This window comes from Aspergillus costaricaensis, assembly GCF_003184835.1.
Source record: "Aspergillus costaricaensis CBS 115574 unplaced genomic scaffold BO79scaffold_8, whole genome shotgun sequence".
NCBI lineage: Eukaryota > Fungi > Ascomycota > Eurotiomycetes > Eurotiales > Aspergillaceae > Aspergillus > Aspergillus costaricensis.
In genome coordinates this window covers 949,360-971,914 of record NW_020291808.1, presented here as the reverse complement: position 1 = coordinate 971,914, position 22,555 = coordinate 949,360, and the positions used below count along the sequence as shown (strand labels likewise).

The 22,555-nt window shown below is 44.1% G+C and overlaps 11 protein-coding genes across 11 annotated transcripts; 7 read left to right on the top strand and 4 right to left on the bottom strand.

The window, feature by feature from the left end:
• Positions 1-2,260: 2,260 nt before the first annotated feature.
• Positions 2,261-3,163, bottom strand: BO79DRAFT_208165 (uncharacterized protein). The gene is made up of 2 exons (XM_025682329.1): positions 2,915-3,163; positions 2,261-2,821 (listed from the first exon to the last, which is right to left on the bottom strand). The coding sequence occupies exons 1-2, from the start codon at positions 3,018-3,020 to the stop codon at positions 2,337-2,339; spliced, it is 591 nt and encodes a 196-aa protein (XP_025542197.1). The 5' UTR covers positions 3,021-3,163; the 3' UTR covers positions 2,261-2,336.
• On the top strand, positions 3,064-6,684 carry BO79DRAFT_169731 (alanine--tRNA ligase). The gene is made up of 6 exons (XM_025679497.1): positions 3,064-3,423; positions 3,483-3,628; positions 3,679-3,705; positions 3,794-3,829; positions 3,889-6,297; positions 6,364-6,684. The coding sequence occupies exons 1-6, from the start codon at positions 3,156-3,158 to the stop codon at positions 6,535-6,537; spliced, it is 3,060 nt and encodes a 1,019-aa protein (XP_025542196.1). The 5' UTR covers positions 3,064-3,155; the 3' UTR covers positions 6,538-6,684.
• Positions 6,636-7,668, bottom strand: cyp3 (putative peptidyl-prolyl cis-trans isomerase). The gene is made up of 4 exons (XM_025682328.1): positions 7,545-7,668; positions 7,188-7,488; positions 6,982-7,119; positions 6,636-6,925 (listed from the first exon to the last, which is right to left on the bottom strand). The coding sequence occupies exons 2-4, from the start codon at positions 7,308-7,310 to the stop codon at positions 6,734-6,736; spliced, it is 453 nt and encodes a 150-aa protein (XP_025542195.1). The 5' UTR covers positions 7,311-7,488; positions 7,545-7,668; the 3' UTR covers positions 6,636-6,733.
• Positions 7,423-7,762, top strand: BO79DRAFT_81105 (uncharacterized protein). The gene has a single exon (XM_025689781.1). It carries the CDS (start codon positions 7,535-7,537, stop codon positions 7,715-7,717), a length of 183 nt encoding a protein of 60 aa, XP_025542194.1. The 5' UTR covers positions 7,423-7,534; the 3' UTR covers positions 7,718-7,762.
• A 151-nt stretch (positions 7,763-7,913) lies between these two features.
• Positions 7,914-10,003, top strand: BO79DRAFT_208162 (E3 ubiquitin-protein ligase RNF103). The gene is made up of 2 exons (XM_025682327.1): positions 7,914-8,387; positions 8,455-10,003. The coding sequence occupies exons 1-2, from the start codon at positions 8,248-8,250 to the stop codon at positions 9,638-9,640; spliced, it is 1,326 nt and encodes a 441-aa protein (XP_025542193.1). The 5' UTR covers positions 7,914-8,247; the 3' UTR covers positions 9,641-10,003.
• Positions 10,004-10,968: 965 nt separating this feature from the next.
• Positions 10,969-12,576, top strand: BO79DRAFT_191470 (uncharacterized protein; the record flags this gene model as incomplete). Its single annotated transcript, XM_025680829.1, has 4 exons — positions 10,969-11,300; positions 11,367-11,692; positions 11,752-11,893; positions 11,940-12,576. Exons 1-4 carry the CDS (start codon positions 11,179-11,181, stop codon positions 12,574-12,576), a joined length of 1,227 nt encoding a protein of 408 aa, XP_025542192.1. The 5' UTR covers positions 10,969-11,178.
• A 1,075-nt stretch (positions 12,577-13,651) lies between these two features.
• Positions 13,652-14,723, top strand: BO79DRAFT_236459 (DsbA family protein). Its single transcript, XM_025684582.1, has 5 exons — positions 13,652-13,760; positions 13,826-13,845; positions 13,903-14,301; positions 14,360-14,407; positions 14,462-14,723. Exons 1-5 carry the CDS (start codon positions 13,682-13,684, stop codon positions 14,537-14,539), a joined length of 624 nt encoding a protein of 207 aa, XP_025542191.1. The 5' UTR covers positions 13,652-13,681; the 3' UTR covers positions 14,540-14,723.
• Positions 14,474-15,625, bottom strand: BO79DRAFT_208161 (cyclin-dependent protein kinase regulatory subunit CKS1). The gene is made up of 5 exons (XM_025682326.1): positions 15,444-15,625; positions 15,191-15,335; positions 14,989-15,133; positions 14,872-14,930; positions 14,474-14,820 (listed from the first exon to the last, which is right to left on the bottom strand). Exons 2-5 carry the CDS (start codon positions 15,292-15,294, stop codon positions 14,784-14,786), a joined length of 345 nt encoding a protein of 114 aa, XP_025542190.1. The 5' UTR covers positions 15,295-15,335; positions 15,444-15,625; the 3' UTR covers positions 14,474-14,783.
• Positions 15,626-16,332: 707 nt separating this feature from the next.
• hscA (putative Hsp70 chaperone (HscA)) lies at positions 16,333-20,373 on the top strand. Its single transcript, XM_025684581.1, has 9 exons — positions 16,333-16,501; positions 16,556-16,606; positions 16,663-16,789; positions 16,837-17,002; positions 17,079-17,786; positions 17,846-18,326; positions 18,377-18,641; positions 19,334-19,814; positions 19,922-20,373. The coding sequence occupies exons 1-9, from the start codon at positions 16,459-16,461 to the stop codon at positions 20,267-20,269; spliced, it is 2,670 nt and encodes an 889-aa protein (XP_025542189.1). The 5' UTR covers positions 16,333-16,458; the 3' UTR covers positions 20,270-20,373.
• On the bottom strand, positions 20,315-21,725 carry BO79DRAFT_169709 (uncharacterized protein). Its single transcript, XM_025679496.1, has 2 exons — positions 21,591-21,725; positions 20,315-21,426 (listed from the first exon to the last, which is right to left on the bottom strand). Exons 1-2 carry the CDS (start codon positions 21,709-21,711, stop codon positions 20,480-20,482), a joined length of 1,068 nt encoding a protein of 355 aa, XP_025542188.1. The 5' UTR covers positions 21,712-21,725; the 3' UTR covers positions 20,315-20,479.
• A 140-nt stretch (positions 21,726-21,865) lies between these two features.
• On the top strand, positions 21,866-22,512 carry BO79DRAFT_208157 (CDC26 family anaphase-promoting complex subunit). Its single transcript, XM_025682325.1, has one exon. The coding sequence runs from the start codon at positions 21,893-21,895 to the stop codon at positions 22,118-22,120; it is 228 nt and encodes a 75-aa protein (XP_025542187.1). The 5' UTR covers positions 21,866-21,892; the 3' UTR covers positions 22,121-22,512.
• Positions 22,513-22,555: the final 43 nt, after the last annotated feature.

The following is a 22,555-nucleotide window of genomic DNA, read 5'->3' as shown; positions in this document are numbered from 1 at the left end:
TAAATAAATACTATAATTACTGATCTTTATATATAATATATATGATTTCTTATAAATAGAGATGAATAAGGGAGTTTATATCTTATTTAAAATTCTAAATATATATAATTAATATTAAAAAATTATAAATAAAAATATTAAATATACTATAATCAGTGATTTTAATATATATAATTTTTTTTGATAAGACTAAATCACCTTTCCATAACTGAGAATAATACTTAATATATCCAGAAACTAAAATAATTTATAAAATAATATCTGCTTATCTGCATGATTTTTATTAATATAATTATATAATTAATCTTTATTACAAATCTAGATAATAATAAATCAGAGAATAATATAGGGAATAGTACTAGAAATAATACAAAATTATTAAAAATCTAATTTAACATAACTATTAATCTTTATATAATATTATAAAATCTAATAAATTAAATTAAATATATATACATAACAAACATGCACAGAAATTCAAGCTATTTATTAATAAAGATTAAATTTATTATTTTTTTTCAGCTCCGCCAGAGTAAGTCTTACTGGAATTAAAAAATTCTAAATCTTATTATATTAAATAAGATTCTCTATGAGTACCTACTAATATTATTATAACTATTAATTTAGATAATTAGCTATATAAATACTGCTGAGACTATTATAAAATTTAATTAATATATTACAAGTATCATAGAAGCCATTATCCTGATTATTAACTAGATAGTTTTTTAAAATTATTTGAGTTAATAGGTAAGACCTGGCTTTGATAAGACCTGTTATAAATTACTATGATTAAATAAATATCTTAAATAAAATATTATAGATTATTATATATACTTTGGCTGCGAGGCCCCGGAGTAAATATATATTATATATTTTAAAGTATTTCAGGCATGTAAATAAGCTATATATAAAAATTATAAGATAACTTACCAGCAGTAAATCATAGATATTAGTAATATAATTACTATATAAAAGACTGTGTAAAGAACCAAGAAATAAAAAATTTATTAAATATATATATCTTTATTAAAAATATTTAATAGCATATATTATCTCCTGGAAAAGAAGATAAAAATCTCAGTAAATACTTTTTTTCTATTTTTTCTAATAGTAAATCTTAATAATGTTAATAATTTCTATTATCTCGAGCCAATCAAGATGTCTTTATTTAATAAATATAAGATTGATTAAATTAAAATAACTAGATAGTAAAAAAGCTACTTATTTTATTTTTATTAAATATTAAATTTTAATAAACTTATATTTTTATTTATTTATATGAAATTTAAAAGCAGATCACCTTGCCTGCTTATATAATTATAATCATATTAAAAAAATTATTATCAAAATTTTTTAAAAGAGGACTTTAAATTATATATAATAATAATTAATTATTAAAGAAATAATAAAAGAATTAAGTACTTGAGAAACAGAAAAATAAAAAAATAAAAAAATAAAGAAAAGAATAAAATAATATTATATAATAAAAGTATTCTTTATTTATATAAAAGAATTAAGTCTTCTATATATTTTAAAAATAACATATAAAAAAGAGAAATAAATATAAAATAAAAACTTCTAAATATTATAGAATAAAATATGCAGGAATCTAAATCTTAATATCTATTTATAAAAATAAAATCTAATAAATCTGTTATACAGGCTTCTAATAAAATAAAAAATAAATAAAATATTAAATGAATTATATTCTAACTGAGCTCTCCCAACAAGAAAAAGAAAAATATTATGAAATAGCTTTTTATATTATAATAAACTTAGCTAGCCAGTCTTGTTGCTACTAACTAATTAATTATTATTTATATATTAAATTCTAAAACTTTTATAATCCTGTTTGAATACCAGCTATTCCTCCTTGTCTAACAGGTAATGTATCCTTGAGAATCAAGAGGCGACCCCTAACATAAAAAAATATAGAATTATTATTAAAAATTCATGGCTCTTATAACTACTGTAATATATTATTCCAGTAGCCTTACTCATGATGGTTAGATTATTCTATCACAAAATTCAAGAGTTATAATAATATCATTTCTCTTAAGTTCTGATAAGTTTAGTAGATATTTTGTTCACAATTTCATTTACAATAGAATATCTATAGAGTTTTAAGATTCTATCAACTAAAATATTGATTACAAAATATTACATCTGATTTTATAATGATTTCTTATCTTTTTTATCTATTTAAATACAAAGACAGATTATTATTAAAAAAGACATTTCAAGATAACTCGTATGTCGGGCTTATAATTCTTTAAACTTCTAAATTTGGTTGATTGAAAAACTCATTTCTCATGTTCATCATTCATTGAGATTCAAGACGGAATGCTGCCCCAGCAATCAACATCAATTTCCATTGGCTCCCCATATGCATCAATAGGCCCTTCTGAGGTACCGCGGCCACTCGTTGTCGCGCTTGCGGTTGAGCTTTTGGTACAGTCCCGACCTTGCGTATGAGAATTATGTTGAATTCTCCTAGCGCGCTCCCGTGTAGCTATCAGCGCTTTTCGTACATTATCCTCCTCCTTAGGGATTGATAATGATGTAGGCTCGGTGTAGAGGATCAACTCGTTGCACGGGCTTGTAGTATTTGCGACCAATGACTTCGGAATAGTTGACATCCGCTCAGCAACTCCGGGAAGGATATCAAGACAATTATCCTTTGATTCAATATCCTCTAGTTCTCTGTCCAGATCATGTATGTAAATGGTATCCTTAGTATCGTCCAATAACATGGTATCAGGATGGACGGAAGCAGGAAGCTTCCTGTCACTGATGTCATGTTCGGAGGTTATGGTATCTTATCAAGCAAAAGAGTTCGAATCAGATCCAGTGAATCTTAGACAAGGGTGATGGGAATGCAGATAATAGGATAGATGGTGCAGAAACATACTGATATGCAACCGACCGAATCTCTTTGCCAGAGGCTGATCACCCTCAGGGTAACTCTCTGCGGGGCGCTTTTTCCCGTGATTGATTTCCTCACCAGCATGTGCCATTAGCCACACAACCACTGACCTTTTTTTTTCCCTTCCCCTTTCTTGGTGGATGAGGGAATAGATCTGGTAATCAAATTATATATTAATTATGGTACTGCACATGACAGGGTGAACATTCAAACTAAATAAAACTGGATGTTACAACCGACGACTCGCTTGATGCGTATTCATAGGTTCATAAAGGAGGGGGAACTGGCTTTGACTCATCTATCTTCACCCTTTAGGTCGCAACCCAGAACATTCTACCACCTTCACACTCCCCCACTCTCAAATATTTTGCCTGCAAAAACCATCACAAGACCATTCAGTATGGCTTCAGATAATGATCTTAAGTTGGAATGGACCTCCAAACGTGTCCGTGATACGTTCCTTCAATATTTCAAAGAAAATGGCCACACTTTTGGTAAGTATTCTTTTCGGGGCAATTTCTCGGTCAAAACTGATCATATTAAAAACCGCCAGTTGCCTCGTCCCCCGTTGTTCCTCATTCTGACCCAACCTTGCTATTTACCAATGCTGGAATGAACCAGTTCAAATCGATCTTTTTAGGAACGGTGGATCCTCACTCTGATTTCGCAAACTTGAAAAGTGCAGTCAACACTCAAAAAGTCAGTACTTTAACCCTACCATTTTTAGCTAATTCTAACACAACCTGTAGTGCATTCGCGCAGGAGGAAAGCATAATGTAAGTGCAATGCGCATGATCGCCACCAGAAATGAAAGGCTGGGTTAGTCGAAGAGACTTGAGCATCTACTGATTCTCGCAAATGTAGGACCTCGACGACGTGGGCAAGGATAGTTATCATCATGTGAGAGAACGCCACCAAATCCGTGGCTTTTATGATGCTAATGCACAATTGATTATTAGACGTTCTTTGAAATGCTCGGCAACTGGAGTTTTGGGGACTATTTCAAAGAGGATGCGATTCGCTATTCTTGGGAATTGTTAACCAAGATCTACGGTTTAGATCCCGGACGTCTCTACGTTACCTATTTCGAAGGAAATAAGGAAGGTGGTCTAGAGCCAGATCTCGAGGCCAAAGATCTGTGGAAAGCCGTTGGCGTCCCGGAGGATCATATTCTCCCAGGCAACATGAAGGACAATTTCTGGGAGATGGGTGATCAAGGCCCATGTGGCCCTTGCAGCGAGATTCACTATGACCGAATCGGTGGACGTAATGCTGCTCATCTAGTCAATCAAGATGACCCAAATGTATTGGAAATTTGGAACAACGTTTTCATCCAATACAATCGTGAAACAGATCGATCCCTGCGGCCGTTGCCCAACAAGCATGTCGACACCGGAATGGGGTTTGAGAGATTGGTGTCTATCTTGCAAAATAAGTCGTCAAACTACGATACAGATGTGTTCACTCCCATATTCCAAACCATTCGAGATGTTACCGGAGCCAGGGAATACCGTGGATCCTTCGGTAGTGATGATTCTGATGGTATTGATACTGCCTATCGTGTCATAGCGGATCACGTTCGGACCTTGATGTTTGCAATCTCAGATGGTGCGGTTCCAAATAATGATGGCCGCGGCTATGTCATCCGTCGTGTTCTCCGCCGGGGTGCTCGATATGCCAGAAAATATTTTGGTGTCGAGATCGGCAACTTCTTCTCAAAGATTGTTCCAACAGTCGTTGATCAACTGGGCGATATGTTTCCGGAACTGAGAAGGAAACAACCGGACGTCATGGAAATATTAGACGAAGAAGAGATGTCATTTGCTAAGACTCTGGATCGCGGCGAGCGGCAATTTGAACATTATGCCCAGCAGGCTAAGGCAAAGGGGGCCGACAAATTGCACGGCGCCGATGTTTGGAGGCTCTATGACACGTTCGGATTCCCGGTCGACCTTACTCGTATAATGGCAGAAGAACGGGGCTTGCAGATCGATGACCGGGAGTTCGAGGAAGCGCGGTCGCGAGCAAAGGAAGCAAGCAAAGGCCAGAAGAAAACTTCCGCTGAGACGGTCAAGTTGGATGTTCACGATCTGGGCAAGCTCGAAGCCATGAATGACGTCCCCAAGACTGATGACACTGCCAAGTTTGGAAAGGGTAACATTACCGCCCAAGTCAAGGCCATATACCAGGGCAAGATGTTCCATTCATCTACGGACGAGGTGCCCGACGGCGAGCAACTTGGAATCATCCTTGACCGAACGAACTTCTACGCTGAACAGGGTGGGCAAGAGAATGACACGGGTAAAATTGTCATCGATGGACAATCCGAGCTTGAAGTAGGTGATGTTCAGCTTTATGCTGGATACGTCCTGCACACTGGTTTCATGAAATATGGCTCCATCTCAGTAGGTGATACTGTCATCTGCGAATATGATGAACTGCGCCGTTGGCCGATCAGGAACAACCACACTGGAACGCATATTCTTAACTTTGCGCTCAGAACTGTTTTAGGGGACGGTGTGGAGCAAAAGGGTTCCCTCGTCGCAGCGGAGAAGCTGAGGTTCGACTTCTCTCACAAGTCTGCTATTTCGGACAAAGATCTGGCTCGGATTGAAGAGATCTCGACTGAGTATATTCGACAAAACTGTACTGTCTACTCTCAAGAGCTTCCTCTTGCAACAGCCCGCGAGATCTCTGGAGTTCGTGCCGTATTTGGAGAAACTTATCCCGACCCGGTCCGCGTTGTCTCCGTTGGTGTGGAGCTGGGTGAGATACTCCAGAATGTGAAGGATCCGCGTTGGAAAGAGGTCAGCATTGAATTTTGTGGGGGTACCCATGTGCAGAAGACAGGGGACATTAAAGATCTCATTGTTCTGGAAGAGGGCGGTATCGCCAAGGGTATCCGCAGAATTATCGCTGTGACCGGAGAAGATGCGCATGAAGTGCAGCGTTTGGCAGCGGAGTTCCAAAAAAGGCTTGATCGTTTAGAAGCAATGCCCTTAACTCCAGAAAAAGAGAAGGAGGCAAAGCAGATCCAGGCCGAGCTCAATCAGCTTTCGATTTCTGCTGTACAGAAATCCGCCTTTCGCGAACGTTTCGCACGTATCAACAAGGAGGTTCTCGATGGTCAAAAGGCTCTACAAAAACTCGAATCAAAAGTCGCGCTCGAAACCATAACTAATTATTTCCAAGCCCCGGAAAATCAAGACAGAAGTTGGCTTGTCGCCAAGCTCCCCATCTCTGCGAATTCCAAAGCGATTAGCGAATCTCTAAATTACGTTAAGTCAAAGTTACCCGAGAAGTCGGTATACGTTTTGGCTGCAAGCACCGATCAAGGCCGTGTTGCCCATGGCTGTTACGTGTCGAAGGTAAGTCGTTATCGTTATAACTCCGGCCCTATGTCATTGTAACTAATACAATCAATGATTGTATAGTCATCAAGCGAGGCCGGTGCCTCCGCTAGTGAGTGGGCAGCTATCGTTTCTGGTGCAGTCGGGGGAAAGGCGGGAGGTAAAGGAGCTACTTCAGTCGGCAATGGAGTCAATCCCGACAGAGTCGACGAAGCTGTCAGCTTGGCTTCTGATTACCTTGGCAAGTTGAAGTTATAGGTTGTTGGTTATGCTGTAGCCAACATCTAGTGGGATTGACAGAACTTAAGTGACCGATAGTGAAATCCACGAAAGGACAGCTACCTTTTTTTTTCTGGGTTTAATGCTTATGGCTCTTTTCTTTTTATCTCTGTATAACATAAATGGAAAATATCATGCCACTGGCTTGATGCTAAAACATCCTTCGATCATTGTGTCACATCTCCCCACATTGCACAATCAGAACATCTTGGTTGGGCTTATCTCGCGTCGTTCTGGTGTTCTCAATCATCCGCACGACATCCATCCCTTCAACCACCTTACCAAAAACAACATGCTTGCCATTCAAAAATGGGGTTGCAGTTGTTGTAATGAAAAACTGACACCCATTTGTGTTCGGACCAGAGTTCTAGGGGAATTAGTCATTGTATAGTTCGATGGGTGTCTTGTGGCTCATGGACTTACTGCCATACTAAGTAGGCCAGCATGATCATGCTTCAATAGGAAATTTTCATCCGAGAACCTTGGAGTACCGTAAATGGTACAAGATCCCGTCCCATCTCCATTGACGAAGTCGCCACCTTGGATCATGAAGTCTTTGATCTTTTCCGATGGGATAGGATTAGCATCTCTCCATCCAAACGCCTATTGGGTTCCTCTCATAAACATACTACTCGATGGAATCTGCTATTCTTGTATCCCTGCGGTCGTCCCTGTGCATTTTTACTTTCTCCCGTACAGAACTGGCGGAAGTTCTCTGCTGTTCGGGGCGTAACATCGGCAAATAGTTCCATCTTTATACGACCTAGAGGCTCGCCTGTCACAGTGATATCTCAGTTACTATCCATTTAGTATTCAATTCGTTGCATAGTGCAAGCTTTAATACTGTATGAACCAGTAGCAGCACAACACCAGCCAATCGACATATTGATGGACCTCATTTCCAGTTTTTAAATGGACGTGCTTTTGTAGCTTGACTGGGTCAGGAGAACGGGGTTGCAACAGATTGTATCACTTGATGTACATACCTCCTAAGGCTATATCAAAGAAAACCACGGGATTTCTGTCTATATGCGAGGTTGAAGTTGTGCTGTCCATTCTGTCCACCTGTCTGGTTTCTCTTTATGTCGCTGCTGGTATTGTGCAGGCGATAGCGACCTTGTTGAAGACTGGGTTCGTGCTAGTAGCTACAAGTGGTTGAATCCTGAGGGCCATGACGATGTTTCCTGAATTGGCTGTGTCTGTTTAATTTTACTACCCGTCCGTCCCCGCAGTGGGTTCCGACATGATGGATCGATCGCCTGCCCCCGTGACTCGGACGCCCAAGTCTTAGGTGTCTGTGTTTGGCGACCACGACGTTGGAGTATTTGTTCTCACTTCACCTCCTCTCCCCCCATCGGACTTGGTGAGCATCCAACACCAGATTAGGCTCCATTTTGAAAGCCTGGAAGCTCCAAATATATCGGTGTCAGTGATGACCTTCCCGGGGCGTCCTTTAACATGAGCCTGGGAGTTGGTGCCCTCATCTAGATGAACTTATATGGGATTGTCGACCAACCTCGCAGAGACAATCTATAATTAAGAAGTGTCTTTTTACTTCGTCAATTTGGTACACTGCATTTAGTACGCTGCTATACGCGCAACAATTCCCATTCTTTGACACCCTCTTCGGCATAGTCTATTCAAGTGAACGTTGTCCACCCCTCTCCCCAATCGCCTTCTTCTGTCGACATGTCCTCAACGACCACAGGCTCCTCTTCCAGTGCCACTAGTACAGATCGTAATGGGAATAACAACAGCTCAAGCCCTACTAGTTCGCCTCTACTATTTTTCGTCGCCCTCGGGTTTGGTGTTGTTTTCACCAATCTATGGTATGTCCAAGTTGGTATCACTAGGCTTTTGCTGCGCCAATATGCTTATCTGACCATCGCATTCCAGGATAATCGTTGGTGTGAAATATTGCTTTCGATATAACCAACGCAATCGCCAACTACGCAGTGAAGAGACAGGCGAGCCTATAGATCTGGTCGCCATGCCACGAACGCACCGAAGACGCCGAGAAAAGAAGCTGATGACTATGGACGACGTCAACGAGAGGTTTCCACTGACCAAGTATAAAGCATGGAGGTCATCCCGTGAGAATGAAGGCCTTTCCACTGCAGGCGGGATTTCGGCACCAAATAGCCGGTCGCAAAGCCTCAAGGATGAGAACTACATGATATCTGCTTCGCTTGGCGCACCTTCATCCATGCTGGCATCGCCACTCAAAAGCCATCAGCGGGTTGATTCGAACACTTCGCAGACGTCTGCACCACTAGAAAACCTGGAGACAACGCTACCACATTCTGAAGAGAAGAGCCAGAGATATCCCGAGCCAAGCCCTGCAAACATCGGAGTAAACGACAACGCCAACATATCAGCCCCGGAGCAGCCCCGTAACCACGCGCTCAGCCATGTCATCGTAGAGGATGTTGGAGATCTTGAGGACCATATCCGCACCGCTGTACCTGCCGATTTCCTGGCAAATCCAGGTGATACTTGTGCTATCTGTCTCGATACGATCGAGGATGAAGATGATATACGGGGGCTTACATGTGGACATGCTTTTCATGCTTCTTGTGTTGACCCATGGTTGACAAGTCGACGGGCCTGCTGTCCCCTATGTAAAGCAGATTACTACATCCCGAAACCTCGCGCAGAAACTTCTGAATTGCCTGCTAGTTCAGAACGACAGGGTCGACGTGGCATGACACGAATGACACCTATAAACCCGCCACAGGCTGTTTTTATAGGTGGAAGAGTGAACTTTCTGCGGTCGTCGTCGGGTTTCCCGGAGCAGCATGCGCAACGGCGCCCCTTGACCCACAGAGCGGGCTTCTCGCGCTTGCGCCTTTGGCGAGCGCCTCAATCTAACCACCAGCCCACATCTCCTGTGCCTGACACTTCGACACAGCCAGGTCGGAGGGACCAAAGGTTAGGGATCTTCACTGCATCTTACTTTCCACTGAACTTCGGTTTCCGAGGCAATCGTGCATCGAGAGGAGTTGCGAATAGGAACGCAGACGTCCGTTATTCAGATAACAACCGAACGCTTGGTGAACTTGAAGCAGGACCTTCTATATGAAATAATTACTTAACTTGAAGTCTCATATGTTCTCTGCCTCTCGACATCTGGAATGCCGGTTGGGCAGACTCGTGGTTATCCTTGCACAGGGTGCAGCACACGCCTGCGGCTTTGTACAGTACATTGATGCACCCTCATAGGGTAATGTGTCCCTGCTTGGCTGAGGTCATATCTAATATCTCCTCTCACTGTAATTGATCTCAGCACATGTCGACTTTCTGGCACGGATCCTGGCGTTTGTGGAGACCACTCGAGTTCAGGTCAGACTACTTTGTGCAGGTGAGAAACTGGTAGCATCTGGCTTTTAGCGGGCAATGCATGGCTGGGTATATTGGCGTTGGCATGTTTCAAATGAAATTGGTTTTTTATTCTATTTTATGTTTCTCCCCCTACGTTAACTTGGAATCACGGATCTCAGACGGCATGGCTAAATTCATCATACTGGCCATAGTCTACTCACTTGCCTCATCCTCCAGGGTTACTCTTCAAGTCACACGGATGTTGTAGGTTAGATATTGGATACTTCTAGGCCATGTTGACAGGTAAGGTAGCCATTTCAGTGAGTAGTGTGCGACGATGGTTATTGTTGACATTTAGACAATGCAACATTCCCGATCCTTGTCGTCTCAACGTTATCGCTGACCCTATATCCGCGTTATACCATCGGGGGATTCATCTTGTCCAGAATGAAAATATATCCTGAAGGCGGCACCAATGGTCACTATAAAAGCTACCCCAATTGCGAGGATGAGAGAAAATCGGTAACGAATGTCTCCATTTTTTGGCATGTCAATCCATCCTAATGCAAGATTTGTGTGGCGCCCCAAAGATTTCTGCCTGGTTTCTTTGAACGTCCATATATAACAATCAGTAGCAGCCACCCCACCAGGAGTTACTTGCAATAAGATACGTGTGCGCAGCAAAAGTTGGTTGCGTTATGACATGATGTGTTCGAAGAATAGCAATAAGGCATAGGGGTAGAGGATGCATTGTAGGCGTGTGGGATGGCAACACTGGTATGGGCCCAGGCCATCTGAGCCTCGTCAATGCAACCCTTGGTCACCCTTTGGCGTGAGTAGGATTATAGAATGTAAATTAAAATTAGAGTATATCAAGTTGGATAGCTTGATATTACAGTGGAGAATGGCTGATGTTTTTTAGGCAAAAGACCAGCTACATCAGGACACATTATCTCAGTACTCCGCACATCATGTGAAGTTGGGGAAGCTCTATGGCTGTTAAGATGGCTTGGCTCACGTGCTACAGCGGCCGGGCCTACTAACGCGGAATAACACTTTCTGCTCCTTATACTATGGCAGTGGTAAGTATTTCTACAAATCATTAATACTACGGTATTCGCTATACCTCTCTGAGTCTGAAATTGAAAATTGCTGGGCGTAAGCCTTGCCCTGGTCGATTGGTTTAATCCGTTACAACCTATACCAGCAAACTGGGCAATAAAGCTACATTGGTTTTTAGCTCGATTGATGTTTTGAAATGTTTCTCGAATAATCGAAACCGGCGGCCGAGTTCTCTCAATGTATCATGCTAGACGAATACTTCGAAAATCCCAGGTAACATTCCGGATAAGCCAACCATTACCTCGGGATTCAAGCTCGGTCACTATTCGTCAACTACAGGTTAAACGCCCATGGGCCAGGTATGCTGAGCAGCTCATAGTCCAAAGGTGTCGTGGTATCACTTCCTTTACTCACAAGTGCTTCAGGAAATTCATAGCTACCTTTTTTCTGTGTGGGACAGCGCTTCATCTCTTAACTTCACTCGCTATCCTGCGGTTTGATGAGTCGCTCTACGATACTGATCAGTCACCGGAGAATCTGCCAGGCCTCGATGCCTCGTCCAGGACTGGGAAGTTTGACCCGGACGAATATGTTCCTCCCCACTCAGAACATGCCGCTACTATACAAACTCGCTTCCTTCCCCTGAGTTGGCCTCGCTTACAGGAAGGAAACTTTTATGTAGCGACAGACCCTGAGTGGCAAGCGTTTAGGAAACTAGCCCTTGACAAGAACAAGCTCTCGGGTTTGAAAGGTATTTGCGAGCAGATGGTCCTTCAGTCATTTTGAAATTAACCAGTCATGAACATATAGATGAGTTAATTTCGGCTGTTTTGGACGTCTCATCCCAAACACGACTACTTAATTATATGTTGGGGGGGCCACTGTCTGTCGCAGGAGTTTGGCTGGAACACCGATTTCCATACCGTGCACCCCCTGTATACTATCGATCTGGGTATGTATGTCCTGATTAGTACAGTATATTTTGCTCATTGGTACAGACTAGAACTATCTCAGAATGGTCTCGCCTGGGTTTCGAAGCCAATAACTGCAGAAGACGGCGACTGCCTGCACAGATGCATGAGGCCTTTAAGTGTGGCACACGCAATTAAGGATGCTTTTTTGGTTCTGTGGAGCAGACAGATTTCCCGACTTAGCCCAGGTTTGATGGATGAGCAGGTGTCTGGGTCTTTTATTTCTCTAGATGCAAATTTATTGCCCTCAGTATTGCAAGGATCGGATGGACTTGACGACGTTTCTCGGTTTGTGTCACAGCCGCCTCCTCTGAACTTCCAAGATGGCAGCCCGTCGACCAGGGACTGCTCCCGTCCACATACTTCACTGTGCATTACTGCGTTGCAGAAATTACCGCTGCCAAACCTTGGGTCTGGTTCCGACCTACGTATGGCGCTGCTGGCTTTCAAGTGGCGATTAAATTACTGCTGGGCTCGCAACGCGCACACATCTCGTCGCGGTGTCATGTACATTTCTGGTCCTATTGGTATACGAGGCCCTAGGGGGGTGTGCAGAGTGGAGGTGAAGGGGGAGTACGATGTTGTGAGGTCTCAATGGACTGCTATCTCCATGGATATTAGAGATCTTAATCTGTTCAGTCAAAGGGCACTTGGTCCCCGTTAGCAAACCTTATGTCCATTGGCTGTAACTCAACTGGCTTGTGTAGACCACCGATCCCGAAGCGTACCAATCAACCTCAATACCCTGTTATACTTTATGCCCTCAAGCCATTGTGAGATACCAGCGAGAGACATGGTTTGGTGTGTTTGTCAGACGGTCTCTTACAGATTAATTTAGGTTCATGAAGTACTTTCGGAGACCACATATAGAGGGTTCAGCTTCGCAACGGATTATTTGATGCGGGCATCAAATGAACACTACGGCGTCTCAATATGGATATGTATATCTTCCTTCTACCTGGCCAAAGTCCGTGCCGCCAGCCAAACTACGTACCACCACTTCAGATTCTGCATAAACATGTAGGGCGACTCGAGCGCTAGTTACTTATCATTGGTCAAACCAAGTGTAGTAAGCTTCAATAAGTGTATACATGAGGATGAACCATTTTTCTTTACTGATGCTCAGTAGCTCAAGTACTATCTTGATTGACAATCAATTACCAAAAAGGTTAGTTAACATTTATCACGGCCGCGCTGGCCATCCATCCGAGTCAGTCACGTATGTTATACCATATATAAGTCATTGCTCTATGTCAGAATTGCTAATAGATCTTCTTTGATGCTATGATGAACTTTGAAGATTATGAAAATAATGTTTCATGTTATCAGTAGTCCTTAGTATTTATGAAGCGTATAACTTTTTGAGAATATAAAAACTCTTTAAGTTATAAAACAGTATTCTATTCTGATCAGGGAATTTTATAGAAAAACTTGATGAATATGTTTATATATGTACACATATATAGTGATAATTATCACACTGGTTAAGATATATTATCATAACAAGTAAACTTGTCTCTTTGTATAGAATCATGTTGATAGCTGACCCGCACGCTACTGTCAGTTAGTTATCTTAGCATATGATGACCTGACTAATCAATTATAATTAGTTAGTTAGCTAACGTTAGACCAACTAGTTAATTGATGTGTAATCACTCTACCCCCGCAGATAAGCACGGGCTGTGTAGAGGGGCACTTTCTTTCCAGCTCACTACTACTTAGTATCTATACTATAAGGACAAGGGTTGACTATAGTCGGTGTAAAGATAATGGCTCTTCATCCCAAATTTTCGGGTCAGAAGTTGTTGACAGCCAACTTACAGCAACCATGGCATACCCTCGAACTATGTATGTTAACCTAATACTCACAATGCTCTTCTGTACCCCGATGACTAACGCATTGATGATCGAAGACCTTGATTATGTCTGCCCTGTTAGTACTTATACAGCACCCTACGCAGGAAGAGTGTACTAAATATACTACTTCCAGTACTCCGCAAAGCTATTCAGCACATTCTACACATCGGTGAGACCAATTATCTTACAAAATTATCAATCAAGACTTCAGGTTGTCTTTCGTCAGCACGTTCAACCTTGGCATCCATCATCCACTCTGACGCATGAAGCTGGTGCGGCGGTGTTGAAAATAGCTCCAGACAAGTTCTGGGAATTTAGCGCTGCACTGTTCAGTCACCAAGAAGAATTCTTTGATGTCAGTGTTGTTAACGAGACACGCAACAAGACATATCAGAGACTTGCGAAGATAGCCGCGACAGTTGGTGTGGATGAACACGACATGCTCGAATTATTGAACATCAGCGAAGTTATTGCTGATGGACAGTTGAATACCGGCAACAAGGTGACGAATGATATCAAATTGATGGTCAAGGTGCGCCATTGAAATATTGTTACTGTGCTCAACATTGAATCCTAACTAGATATAACAGTCAGGTCGAACAATCGGCGTCCATGTATCTCCGACCGTATATTTCAATGTAAGCCGTCTCATTATTAATTGAGCGATTTGGTGCACTGATTCCGCTGGTTAGGGCGTCGAGGAACCAGGTATCAGCAGCAGCTTCACGGCCACACAATGGGAGCAATGGCTGGCCATGAATGTAGCGTAGGAATTGTGCTCTAAAAGAGAGTGGTATGATAACAGGAGGTATTCAAGTTCAGATGATAATTGTGGGCATTCTTTGGTAGCAAGAAGCATATCTCAACAGGATGAGATTTCTGAATGCAATCTAATCATATGGGCCTTCTTGCATGCGTAGCTCCACTATCAGTGACTGTAGTTTTTGAATATCGTATTGGTGTTTCTGAGGCGACGGGGGCAAGGTTGGCATCGGGAATGTTCCAGCTGACGAGTTACTGTGATACTGGCGGCTGATAGTTCAAGGGGCGCCTATATGCGTTGGTTAGGAATAGAGAACGATGGCAGGGTCACCATACTTACTTAAATAGAAGAATATGTGGTTCTGGCTCGTGCACTTCATAATGTTCCCAACCCAAGCTCTGATAAAGGTATTAGACCTCTTACAGTGATAAATTTGTTCGACCTCTTCTTACGTACTTGTGTGATACCAAGTGCTCGCCATTCATCCTCCCACAGTAGTTTTAGCGTTCCCTTTGAACTGTCAAAATAGTCTGCAGGGATTTTCTTGAGCATGTTTTTGGGAAGTTGGACATGGCGGTATTCGAACTGGTCATCTGAGTATCTGTGTTTACTGTAAGGTCGAGGCACACCAAAAGATTGTCGCTTGCCTGCGGCATACCTAGCTGAATAATGGATAGAATCAATGAACTCCTCTAGTCTCTCCCGTTCAGATTCTAGCAAAGGGCGGGGCTTTTTATTCCTTCTGCTCAGATCGATGTCCATCTGGAAAAGCGGGGGTAGCGGGGCAGACACTATCGGAATCACTGCAGTCGGATTGCTGTTAGAGAAAATAACATCGAATCGTACATTGTTGCGATTATTGATAGAAAGTCCCAGCCTGTTCTTCACAAACGGTCCAAGCAGACACTTACAAGTAAATAGTCTTTTGGTAGCAGAGTGAGGAAAAGCGAATGGGTGACAGGACTTCGAGTCTCAAAGAGATGCAAATAACGTTGTGGTGACGACTTGTCGAAATATGTCTCTTCTCACTGACCTCTCAAGTGTATAACAAGCGAGGTGTAGATCGAAGCTGTCTTGGTTTAAGGGCGTAGAAAGAGCCTCCATTAAGATGTCCGAGCAGTGACTCTTCGACTGTTTGGGATACAAGTGGAGTAGCTACCCGCTTTAGTGCCTAAGGTATCAAGAACTGATGCTTGGACTAGATAGCTGTAGGCTGAATTGTGTTTTATCATACCAACCATGTACAAGTCAAGGTCATAAGGGGCCTACCTTCGCTGAAAGATTGGAGGAGCACAGTCGGACCCTTTGCAGCCTACTCTTCTCTTTCCAACACAATTTTGTCAAGGATCGTGCGGGCTTACTGGACGGCTTATACGAGAAATTTTCTACACTCACAGTGTGATAAACCAAATCCGATTAATCGTATGGTAAAAGCTTTTATGAAGAATCTTAGGGAACAAACTTGCATACTGAACATGGAGAAGGGAACCAAAATCCTAGTGAAGCATAGTCAACACTTCTCGACAGGTACTATTACCCAGTGCCCCAATCTGAGTACTATCGACTAGTAGTAAAGAGCGAAGAAAGAATCGCCTGATTATCTAAGAAGTGAAGTCCAGCAGCCAACCAGGGCTTGAAACCCAGGTTTAGCTCAGCCGAGAACGCGCCAAAACCGGCAGTCCTCGAAGAAGCGGATTGGGTGAGAAATGAAGGGGCAAAAAAAAAAAAAAAAAAAAAAAAAGTCGAGGAAGGAAGGAAAAATTGCAAAGTGGGTTTCTTTTTTTTTCATCCAAATTTTAACCGCTCCCACTCCAGCGCCTGGGGCAAAATTTATTTAGTCTTCCTCTCCTCCAACAATCGTCCTGCCTTTTGGCATCATTTCAATTTTTCTATCCTATCTGTCTTGAGACATACACATTTGTCAAAATGGCCGACGAAGTTTACGAAGGTGCCATCGGCATTGATCTTGGTGAGCCATTTCCCTACCGTGTTGTCCCAAGTAATGACTGACGAGATACTTTAGGAACCACCTACTCTTGTGTGGCCAACTACGAGGGTACCAATGTTGAGATCAGTATGTCGTTACCTGTGTCCTCTAGATACGGCGCTGGTGAGCTTATAAACATGCAGTTGCCAACGAGCAGGGTAGCTACACTACCCCATCCTTCGTTTCTTTCACCGACAAGGAACGCTTGATCGGTGAAGCCGCGAAGAACCAGGCCGCTATGAACCCTACGAACACCATCTTTGACATCAAGTAAGCAGCTTTTCGCTGGACATATGTTCACTATTAATCAAATACAGGCGTCTTATCGGTCGGCGGTTCGAGGACCCCATTGTCAAGAAGGATGTTGAGTCCTGGCCCTTCAAGGTTGTTGATCAGGGTGGAAACCCTGTGGTTGAGGTCGAGTATCTCGGCGAAACCAAGACTTTCAGTCCCCAAGAAATCTCTTCTATGGTTTTGATGAAGGTAACATTCCTTTTCATCCCAATCACGCGGAATTGCTTGCTACATTCCCTCTTGCGATACTGACAGATCACTCCAGATGAAAGAGGTTGCCGAAACCAAGCTCGGAAAGAAGGTCGAGAAGGCAGTCATCACCGTGCCCGCTTATTTCAACGACAACCAGCGCCAGGCTACTAAGGATGCTGGTGCCATTGCTGGTCTCAACGTGCTCCGTATCATCAACGAGCCCACTGCAGCAGCGATTGCTTATGGCCTTGGCTCCGGCAAGTCTGATAAGGAGCGTAACGTGCTCATCTACGATCTTGGTGGTGGTACTTTCGATGTGTCTCTCCTTAACATCCAGGGTGGTGTCTTCACTGTCAAGGCTACTGCTGGAGATACCCACCTTGGTGGTCAAGACTTCGATACCAACCTCCTGGACCACTTCAAGAAGGAGTTCCAGCGTAAGACTGGCAAGGACCTCTCCGGTGACGCGAGAGCCCTCCGTCGTCTCAGAACCGCCTGCGAGCGTGCTAAGCGTACTTTGTCCAACGCTACCCAGACTACTGTGGAAATCGACTCTTTGTTCGATGGCGAGGACTTCAACTCTTCTATCACTCGTGCTCGTTTTGAAGACCTGAACGCCAAGTCTTTCTCGGGTACTCTCGAGCCTGTGCAGCAGGTCCTCAAGGACTCCGGCCTTGAGAAGAGCAAGGTCGATGAGATCGTCCTCGTTGGTGGTTCCACCCGTATCCCTCGTATCCAGAAGCTGCTTAGCGACTTCTTCGATGGCAAGAAGCTTGAGAAGGTAAGTGCTACTCTCGCCATCTGTCTAACAAGTCTTGTCCTAACGAATTTGAATTAAAGAGCATCAACCCCGATGAGGCCGTTGCCTATGGTGCCGCCGTCCAGGCCGGTATCTTGTCTGGAAAGGCTTCTTCGGCTGAAACCCAGGACCTCCTCCTGCTTGATGTCGTTCCCCTTTCTCTCGGTGTTGCTATGGAGGGTAACATCTTCGCTCCTGTTGTGGCCCGTGGTCAGACTGTCCCTACGATCAAGAAGCGCACTTTCACCACCGTTGTCGATAACCAGACAACCGTGCAGTTCCCCGTTTACCAGGGTGAGCGTACCAACTGCGCTGACAACACCTCTCTGGGAGAGTTCACCCTCGCTCCCATCCCCCCCATGAGGGCTGGAGAGGCCGCTCTCGAGGTCGTTTTCGAGGTTGATGTCAACGGTATCCTCAAGGTTACTGCTACCGAGAAGTCCTCTGGACGTAGTGCCAACATTACCATCTCCAATGCCGTCGGCAAGCTTTCCACCACTGAGATTGAGCAGATGATTGACGGTACGTTTGACGCAGTCAGAGATCGATGCAGACATACTGACATTTTCTAGACGCTGCGAAGTTCAAGTCTAGCGATGAGGCTTTCACCAAGAAGTTCGAGTCTCGCCAACAGCTCGAGTCCTACATCTCGCGTGTTGAGGAGATTGTTTCCGACCCCACCATGTCGCTGAAGCTGAAGCGTGGCAACAAGGAGAAGATCGAATCGGCACTCAGCGATGCCATGGCTCAGCTTGAGATCGAAGACTCGACTCCTGAAGATCTCAAGAAGAAGGAGCTTGCTCTCAAGAGACTTATCACCAAGGCCATGGCCACTCGGTAAACAAATCTCTGCGATCCTATCATGCTCTAGGTGCGGCACCATACAATTGCCCTTGCCTCTATCATTCACCCTTCAGTCCCACTATCCAACTTGCGCAAAGTGACCGATTTCTTTGCTTCACCTTAGATTGGAGACCTTAACGTCGTCTACGGAATTTCCTTTTAGATGAGGCGTGTTTATTCATGACCGGGTACAAAATTGCAAAAAGTAATTTACGAAAATTTTATATATGAACTTTTTTATCATCTTAATGCTCTTCTTACGTATGACTGCACGAGCCCTTTGCCAAACCAAAGTGTATTGCCCCTATAGACATTGCCTCTGTATCTCCCGCACCACCGTTAGACTTTGAGAAAGGCGACTTGTTAGAATTGCCATTTGAAACAGCCTTCCATAACCATTTTGTAGGTCGTCATAGCTACCATGGCGAGCTGCTTGTGTTCTAAATGTACTAATCTTGTAATTTACTACGCGGAGACATCGGTGGCTCGCTAGGAGACGCGTGATCAGGAAGTGGCTCTGTTCCCTTTGCCTCGGCAGTGTATCTTACTAAATCCTACCAACCTCGTCTATAACTATTCTTGCGCGCAGTTTGCTTCGAGCAACTGTACCCTGCGTGATTTCTTATTACTGATAAGCATATAGGACCCATACCCAACAAAGTCGGGCATCTGAAAAGCAGAAGAAGAGCGAAAATGCAACGCCGTGCGGCAGTTACCGGCCTCAGTTATATGCGTCGCTGCTCAACGTTTACTGGATTGCGCTATAACTTGATTTCTGAGCATCAACTTCGGCCTTGGACTCAGCATAAGGTAGCAATTCCGTCTGACAAAAGAAGCTTTTCCAGTTCGCCTTTTTGGTGTAAAAAGAAGGACAAGACAAAAGCTACATCTGGTGCAGATTCTGGGAAGCCGTTGCCAAAAGTAGGCGCAAGTTCTGAAGACCCGCATGATTTTTCACAGCTGCATGATGGCATAGCGGCTGCCCTGTCTCGACTCAGAGACGAGCTCTCTAAGATGCGTGTGGGGGGGAGGTTCAATACCGCTTCAATTGAGAGTCTTCGTGTGCAGCTGAACAAGAGCAGCAAGCAATCGATCAAGCTGGGCGATCTTGCCCAAGTTGTTCCTAAGGGTGGACGGATGGTGACTATCTTGGCCTCTGACGAAGATGTGAGTTACTGACTGGTGCCTTGAAATTGTCTCTACTATCGTGAAGCCGACAAATTCTCTCAATATTTTTCGAGTCTTAGTTCTGACACAGACTGTCTTTGATATAGCATGTGAAGCCCATTCGATCGTCAATAATTTCCTCCAACTTGTCGTTAACTCCGCAAGCCGACCCTCACAATACTCTTCAGCTCAACGTCACGATCCCCCCACCGACTAAAGAGTCTCGGGATCAAACGATCGCTCTGGCAAAGGCGGCAATGGAGAAAGCTGCCGGTGCCGTCCGTGATTCACGCAGTGCTGTACATAAACGTCTTCAGGATTTGCAGAAAAAGAAGATTGCCAGGCCAGATGACGTTCGGAAGGCCCAAGAACAGATGGAAAAGCTTGCAGAGAAAGGTCAGAAGGAAGTGAAGGAACTGTTTGAGGCTACAAGGAAGGCTATGGAGCGGGCGTAATGAGGAAATACACTGCTGAAAGACCAGCTTTGAGTGAACTCAGATGGGGATATGAACACGAGTTCTGTAACTTATTTCAGAGAGTAATGTATTCTACAGTCACTTGCAAGGCATAAATGTAAACAATGACAAGGATAACAAGGGATCATGAAAAGCTGCAAAAGTATAGGTACATAGTAAGGATACTGATGGTATCAGAAAACAAGGTTCTCAGGCGCGTTTTGTCATGCGACTGGCGGCTAAAAGCGAGTCCAACTTCGCAATGAACGCAGAGGATTTGCCGACCGTGTGATACGTTGCATTGTTTCTGAGGTTTTCAGAGACACTGTCAACAATTGAGAGGTTGTCCGCCTGTTTGGCTTTAGACTTAGGATAATTGCCCTGAACAAGAAGTCCAAGAAGTGAGCCTTGGTCCTTGGTGTTGAGTGGACTGAAGTCGACATGACGTGGTTCCACAAGATCGCCTTTTCGCTGGGACAACTTGTCTGCGCGTTCTTGCGATAGCTTGTTCGCTTCAGAGATGGCCTCAGCTTTTTCCTCTTCACTCGAAAAGCGGACAAATTTGCCCTGATAAAGTCGCTTGCCCAGCTCATTTGGAGGTACATAATCATTTGCGTAGCGATCGCCGAATAGAGACAGCTTCTCAACGACTCCAGCAGTATGAGCGTCAATGTCGGTGGGTAGAGATGGCCATGTTTCCTTCAGTGAAGCTAAGGAGATCGACTCGGGATTGTACTGGACAGGCTTGGGCGCCGCTTGTTCTGCGAGCTCTCGGAAGACAGCGTTGATTGAGGCTTCATGGAATGCTGAATTGGATGTTGAATCTTCCTGGCCAGACCTTTCGGTGCGTCGAGAACGGCCAGCTCGCCCATCTTTAGATTGAACCTTCTTCTTTGGCCCAGCTCTAGGGCCCCGAGAAGCGGTGGATCGGTTGCCTCGAGGATTGCGAGCCCTGGGATTCTTAAGGATGTTTGCTGGTTGGCCAGTGGCTTGAGAGGCGGCGAGAGATCTCGCATCTACTATCCGTCGGGGACGAGGTCGTTCTTGGTTGACGCTCCGAATGTTCAGGTTCGCCGGCGGAATGTTGTTTCTTCTGGTTTGCGTACTGGGACGTCCGGCGGCGGAAGAGGCTGCGGAACCCTCGGTTGCATTCGCATCTGCATTAGTTAGAAAGACGAGTGACTGTGGACTGAGATATGATAGTATGCCCGGACGATAACAACAAGTGTCCAGGACAGAGACCAGTTGAGGGAGGGAAAGTAAGACGAGAGCAATGCAACTGTGAACTGGGCGGACGGAGACTATAGCGGAGCACACTTACTGGAGTGATTGGAATCTTTCGCTTGTAAATACGTAGCCGAAAACCGACGAATTGATGAAAGAGTCCCTTCTATTGCCCTGGCACGCCGAGGGCGTAGAAGCACCATCCGTTGTTGGAGCATCCTTGTTGATGGATATCTAAGGACTGGATAAGAGGGAGACTAAAAATGTTCGTTACCTCTAAATGCTACAAAGTCACGTGCTGCGCGACAGAAGCATACTCCAGACAACTCCCGTGGGAGCGGCAAGCCTCTCTAGTCACTACTCATTATTATCCTCATAGCTTCGGTATCACGATCAAATATGTTGCGTCGCAAACCCACCGCTATAGCTATAACCTCCGAAGACCTTGCGACTTTTGAACAATCACGGCTCCGACAGCTCTCCAAAGAAACTCGTACCGAAGGCCATGCCAGCACCAGCTCCAATGTCAATCTTGACCCCAGCGATGAGCTCAAGCCATTGCCAGGGGACAAGGCGAGAATAGTCCGCTCGCGTGAAGAGCGCATCGGCATCAATCGACGCAATTAACTCTCGAAGGGTTTGCCCAACACGTTGGCTTCTCCTGGCTACCAACTCATGCCTAGTATTTGGGCATCATCAGCACTTCCTAAGACCAAGAGAGCCCCGATTGGCAATGAATAATTCGAATGTCCTACACACATCAAGGTTTAGCCTTGCGCAGGTCAAATCCTCCTGCTACAAGTGCATATTTTACAGCAATATTATTACCCCCACAACTTGCGCATAACATTTCTTAAATCTATTCTCGACGGCGTGCTTGGTTTGTAATCTATACTGCGAATCTTACACTTTTCACTATACCACGTCTCTATTCCTGCCTGTCTCATAATTTCCTTATGATTATAGTATCAACTGGGATCGTCATAGAATAGAGGCCACTGCAAGCCGATGGAGATTTATCTCGGTCGACTGAAGTGGCCCAACACATAATGCCAGAGTAAA

Coding starts and splice junctions, on each gene's coding strand:
- BO79DRAFT_208165 (XM_025682329.1), bottom strand. CDS start 3,020: ATGGCACATGCTGGTGAGGAAATCAATCACGGGAAAAAGCGCCCCGCA. Junction 2,822..2,914: donor ATTCGGTCGGTTGCATATCA/GTATGTTTCTGC, acceptor TTGCTTGATAAG/ATACCATAACCTCCGAACAT.
- BO79DRAFT_208157 (XM_025682325.1), top strand. CDS start 21,893: ATGTTGCGTCGCAAACCCACCGCTATAGCTATAACCTCCGAAGACCTT.
- BO79DRAFT_81105 (XM_025689781.1), top strand. CDS start 7,535: ATGTACATACCTCCTAAGGCTATATCAAAGAAAACCACGGGATTTCTG.
- hscA (XM_025684581.1), top strand. CDS start 16,459: ATGGCCGACGAAGTTTACGAAGGTGCCATCGGCATTGATCTTG. Junction 16,502..16,555: donor TGCCATCGGCATTGATCTTG/GTGAGCCATTTC, acceptor GAGATACTTTAG/GAACCACCTACTCTTGTGTG. Junction 18,327..18,376: donor GATTGAGCAGATGATTGACG/GTACGTTTGACG, acceptor GACATTTTCTAG/ACGCTGCGAAGTTCAAGTCT.
- BO79DRAFT_169731 (XM_025679497.1), top strand. CDS start 3,156: ATGTTACAACCGACGACTCGCTTGATGCGTATTCATAGGTTCATAAAG. Junction 3,706..3,793: donor GCGCAGGAGGAAAGCATAAT/GTAAGTGCAATG, acceptor TCGCAAATGTAG/GACCTCGACGACGTGGGCAA. Junction 6,298..6,363: donor ATGGCTGTTACGTGTCGAAG/GTAAGTCGTTAT, acceptor ATGATTGTATAG/TCATCAAGCGAGGCCGGTGC.
- BO79DRAFT_169709 (XM_025679496.1), bottom strand. CDS start 21,711: ATGCTCCAACAACGGATGGTGCTTCTACGCCCTCGGCGTGCCAGGGCA. Junction 21,427..21,590: donor GAAAGATTCCAATCACTCCA/GTAAGTGTGCTC, acceptor TAACTAATGCAG/ATGCGAATGCAACCGAGGGT.
- BO79DRAFT_208161 (XM_025682326.1), bottom strand. CDS start 15,294: ATGGACATCGATCTGAGCAGAAGGAATAAAAAGCCCCGCCCTTTGCTA. Junction 15,134..15,190: donor TCTATCCATTATTCAGCTAG/GTATGCCGCAGG, acceptor CAGTAAACACAG/ATACTCAGATGACCAGTTCG. Junction 14,931..14,988: donor GAGCACTTGGTATCACACAA/GTACGTAAGAAG, acceptor TACCTTTATCAG/AGCTTGGGTTGGGAACATTA.
- cyp3 (XM_025682328.1), bottom strand. CDS start 7,310: ATGGAACTATTTGCCGATGTTACGCCCCGAACAGCAGAGAACTTCCGC. Junction 7,120..7,187: donor ATAGCAGATTCCATCGAGTA/GTATGTTTATGA, acceptor CCATCGGAAAAG/ATCAAAGACTTCATGATCCA. Junction 6,926..6,981: donor CTGGCCTACTTAGTATGGCA/GTAAGTCCATGA, acceptor TAATTCCCCTAG/AACTCTGGTCCGAACACAAA.
- BO79DRAFT_208162 (XM_025682327.1), top strand. CDS start 8,248: ATGTCCTCAACGACCACAGGCTCCTCTTCCAGTGCCACTAGTACAGAT. Junction 8,388..8,454: donor GTTGTTTTCACCAATCTATG/GTATGTCCAAGT, acceptor ATCGCATTCCAG/GATAATCGTTGGTGTGAAAT.
- BO79DRAFT_236459 (XM_025684582.1), top strand. CDS start 13,682: ATGGCTCTTCATCCCAAATTTTCGGGTCAGAAGTTGTTGACAGCCAAC. Junction 13,761..13,825: donor ATGGCATACCCTCGAACTAT/GTATGTTAACCT, acceptor TGATGATCGAAG/ACCTTGATTATGTCTGCCCT. Junction 13,846..13,902: donor ACCTTGATTATGTCTGCCCT/GTTAGTACTTAT, acceptor TACTACTTCCAG/TACTCCGCAAAGCTATTCAG.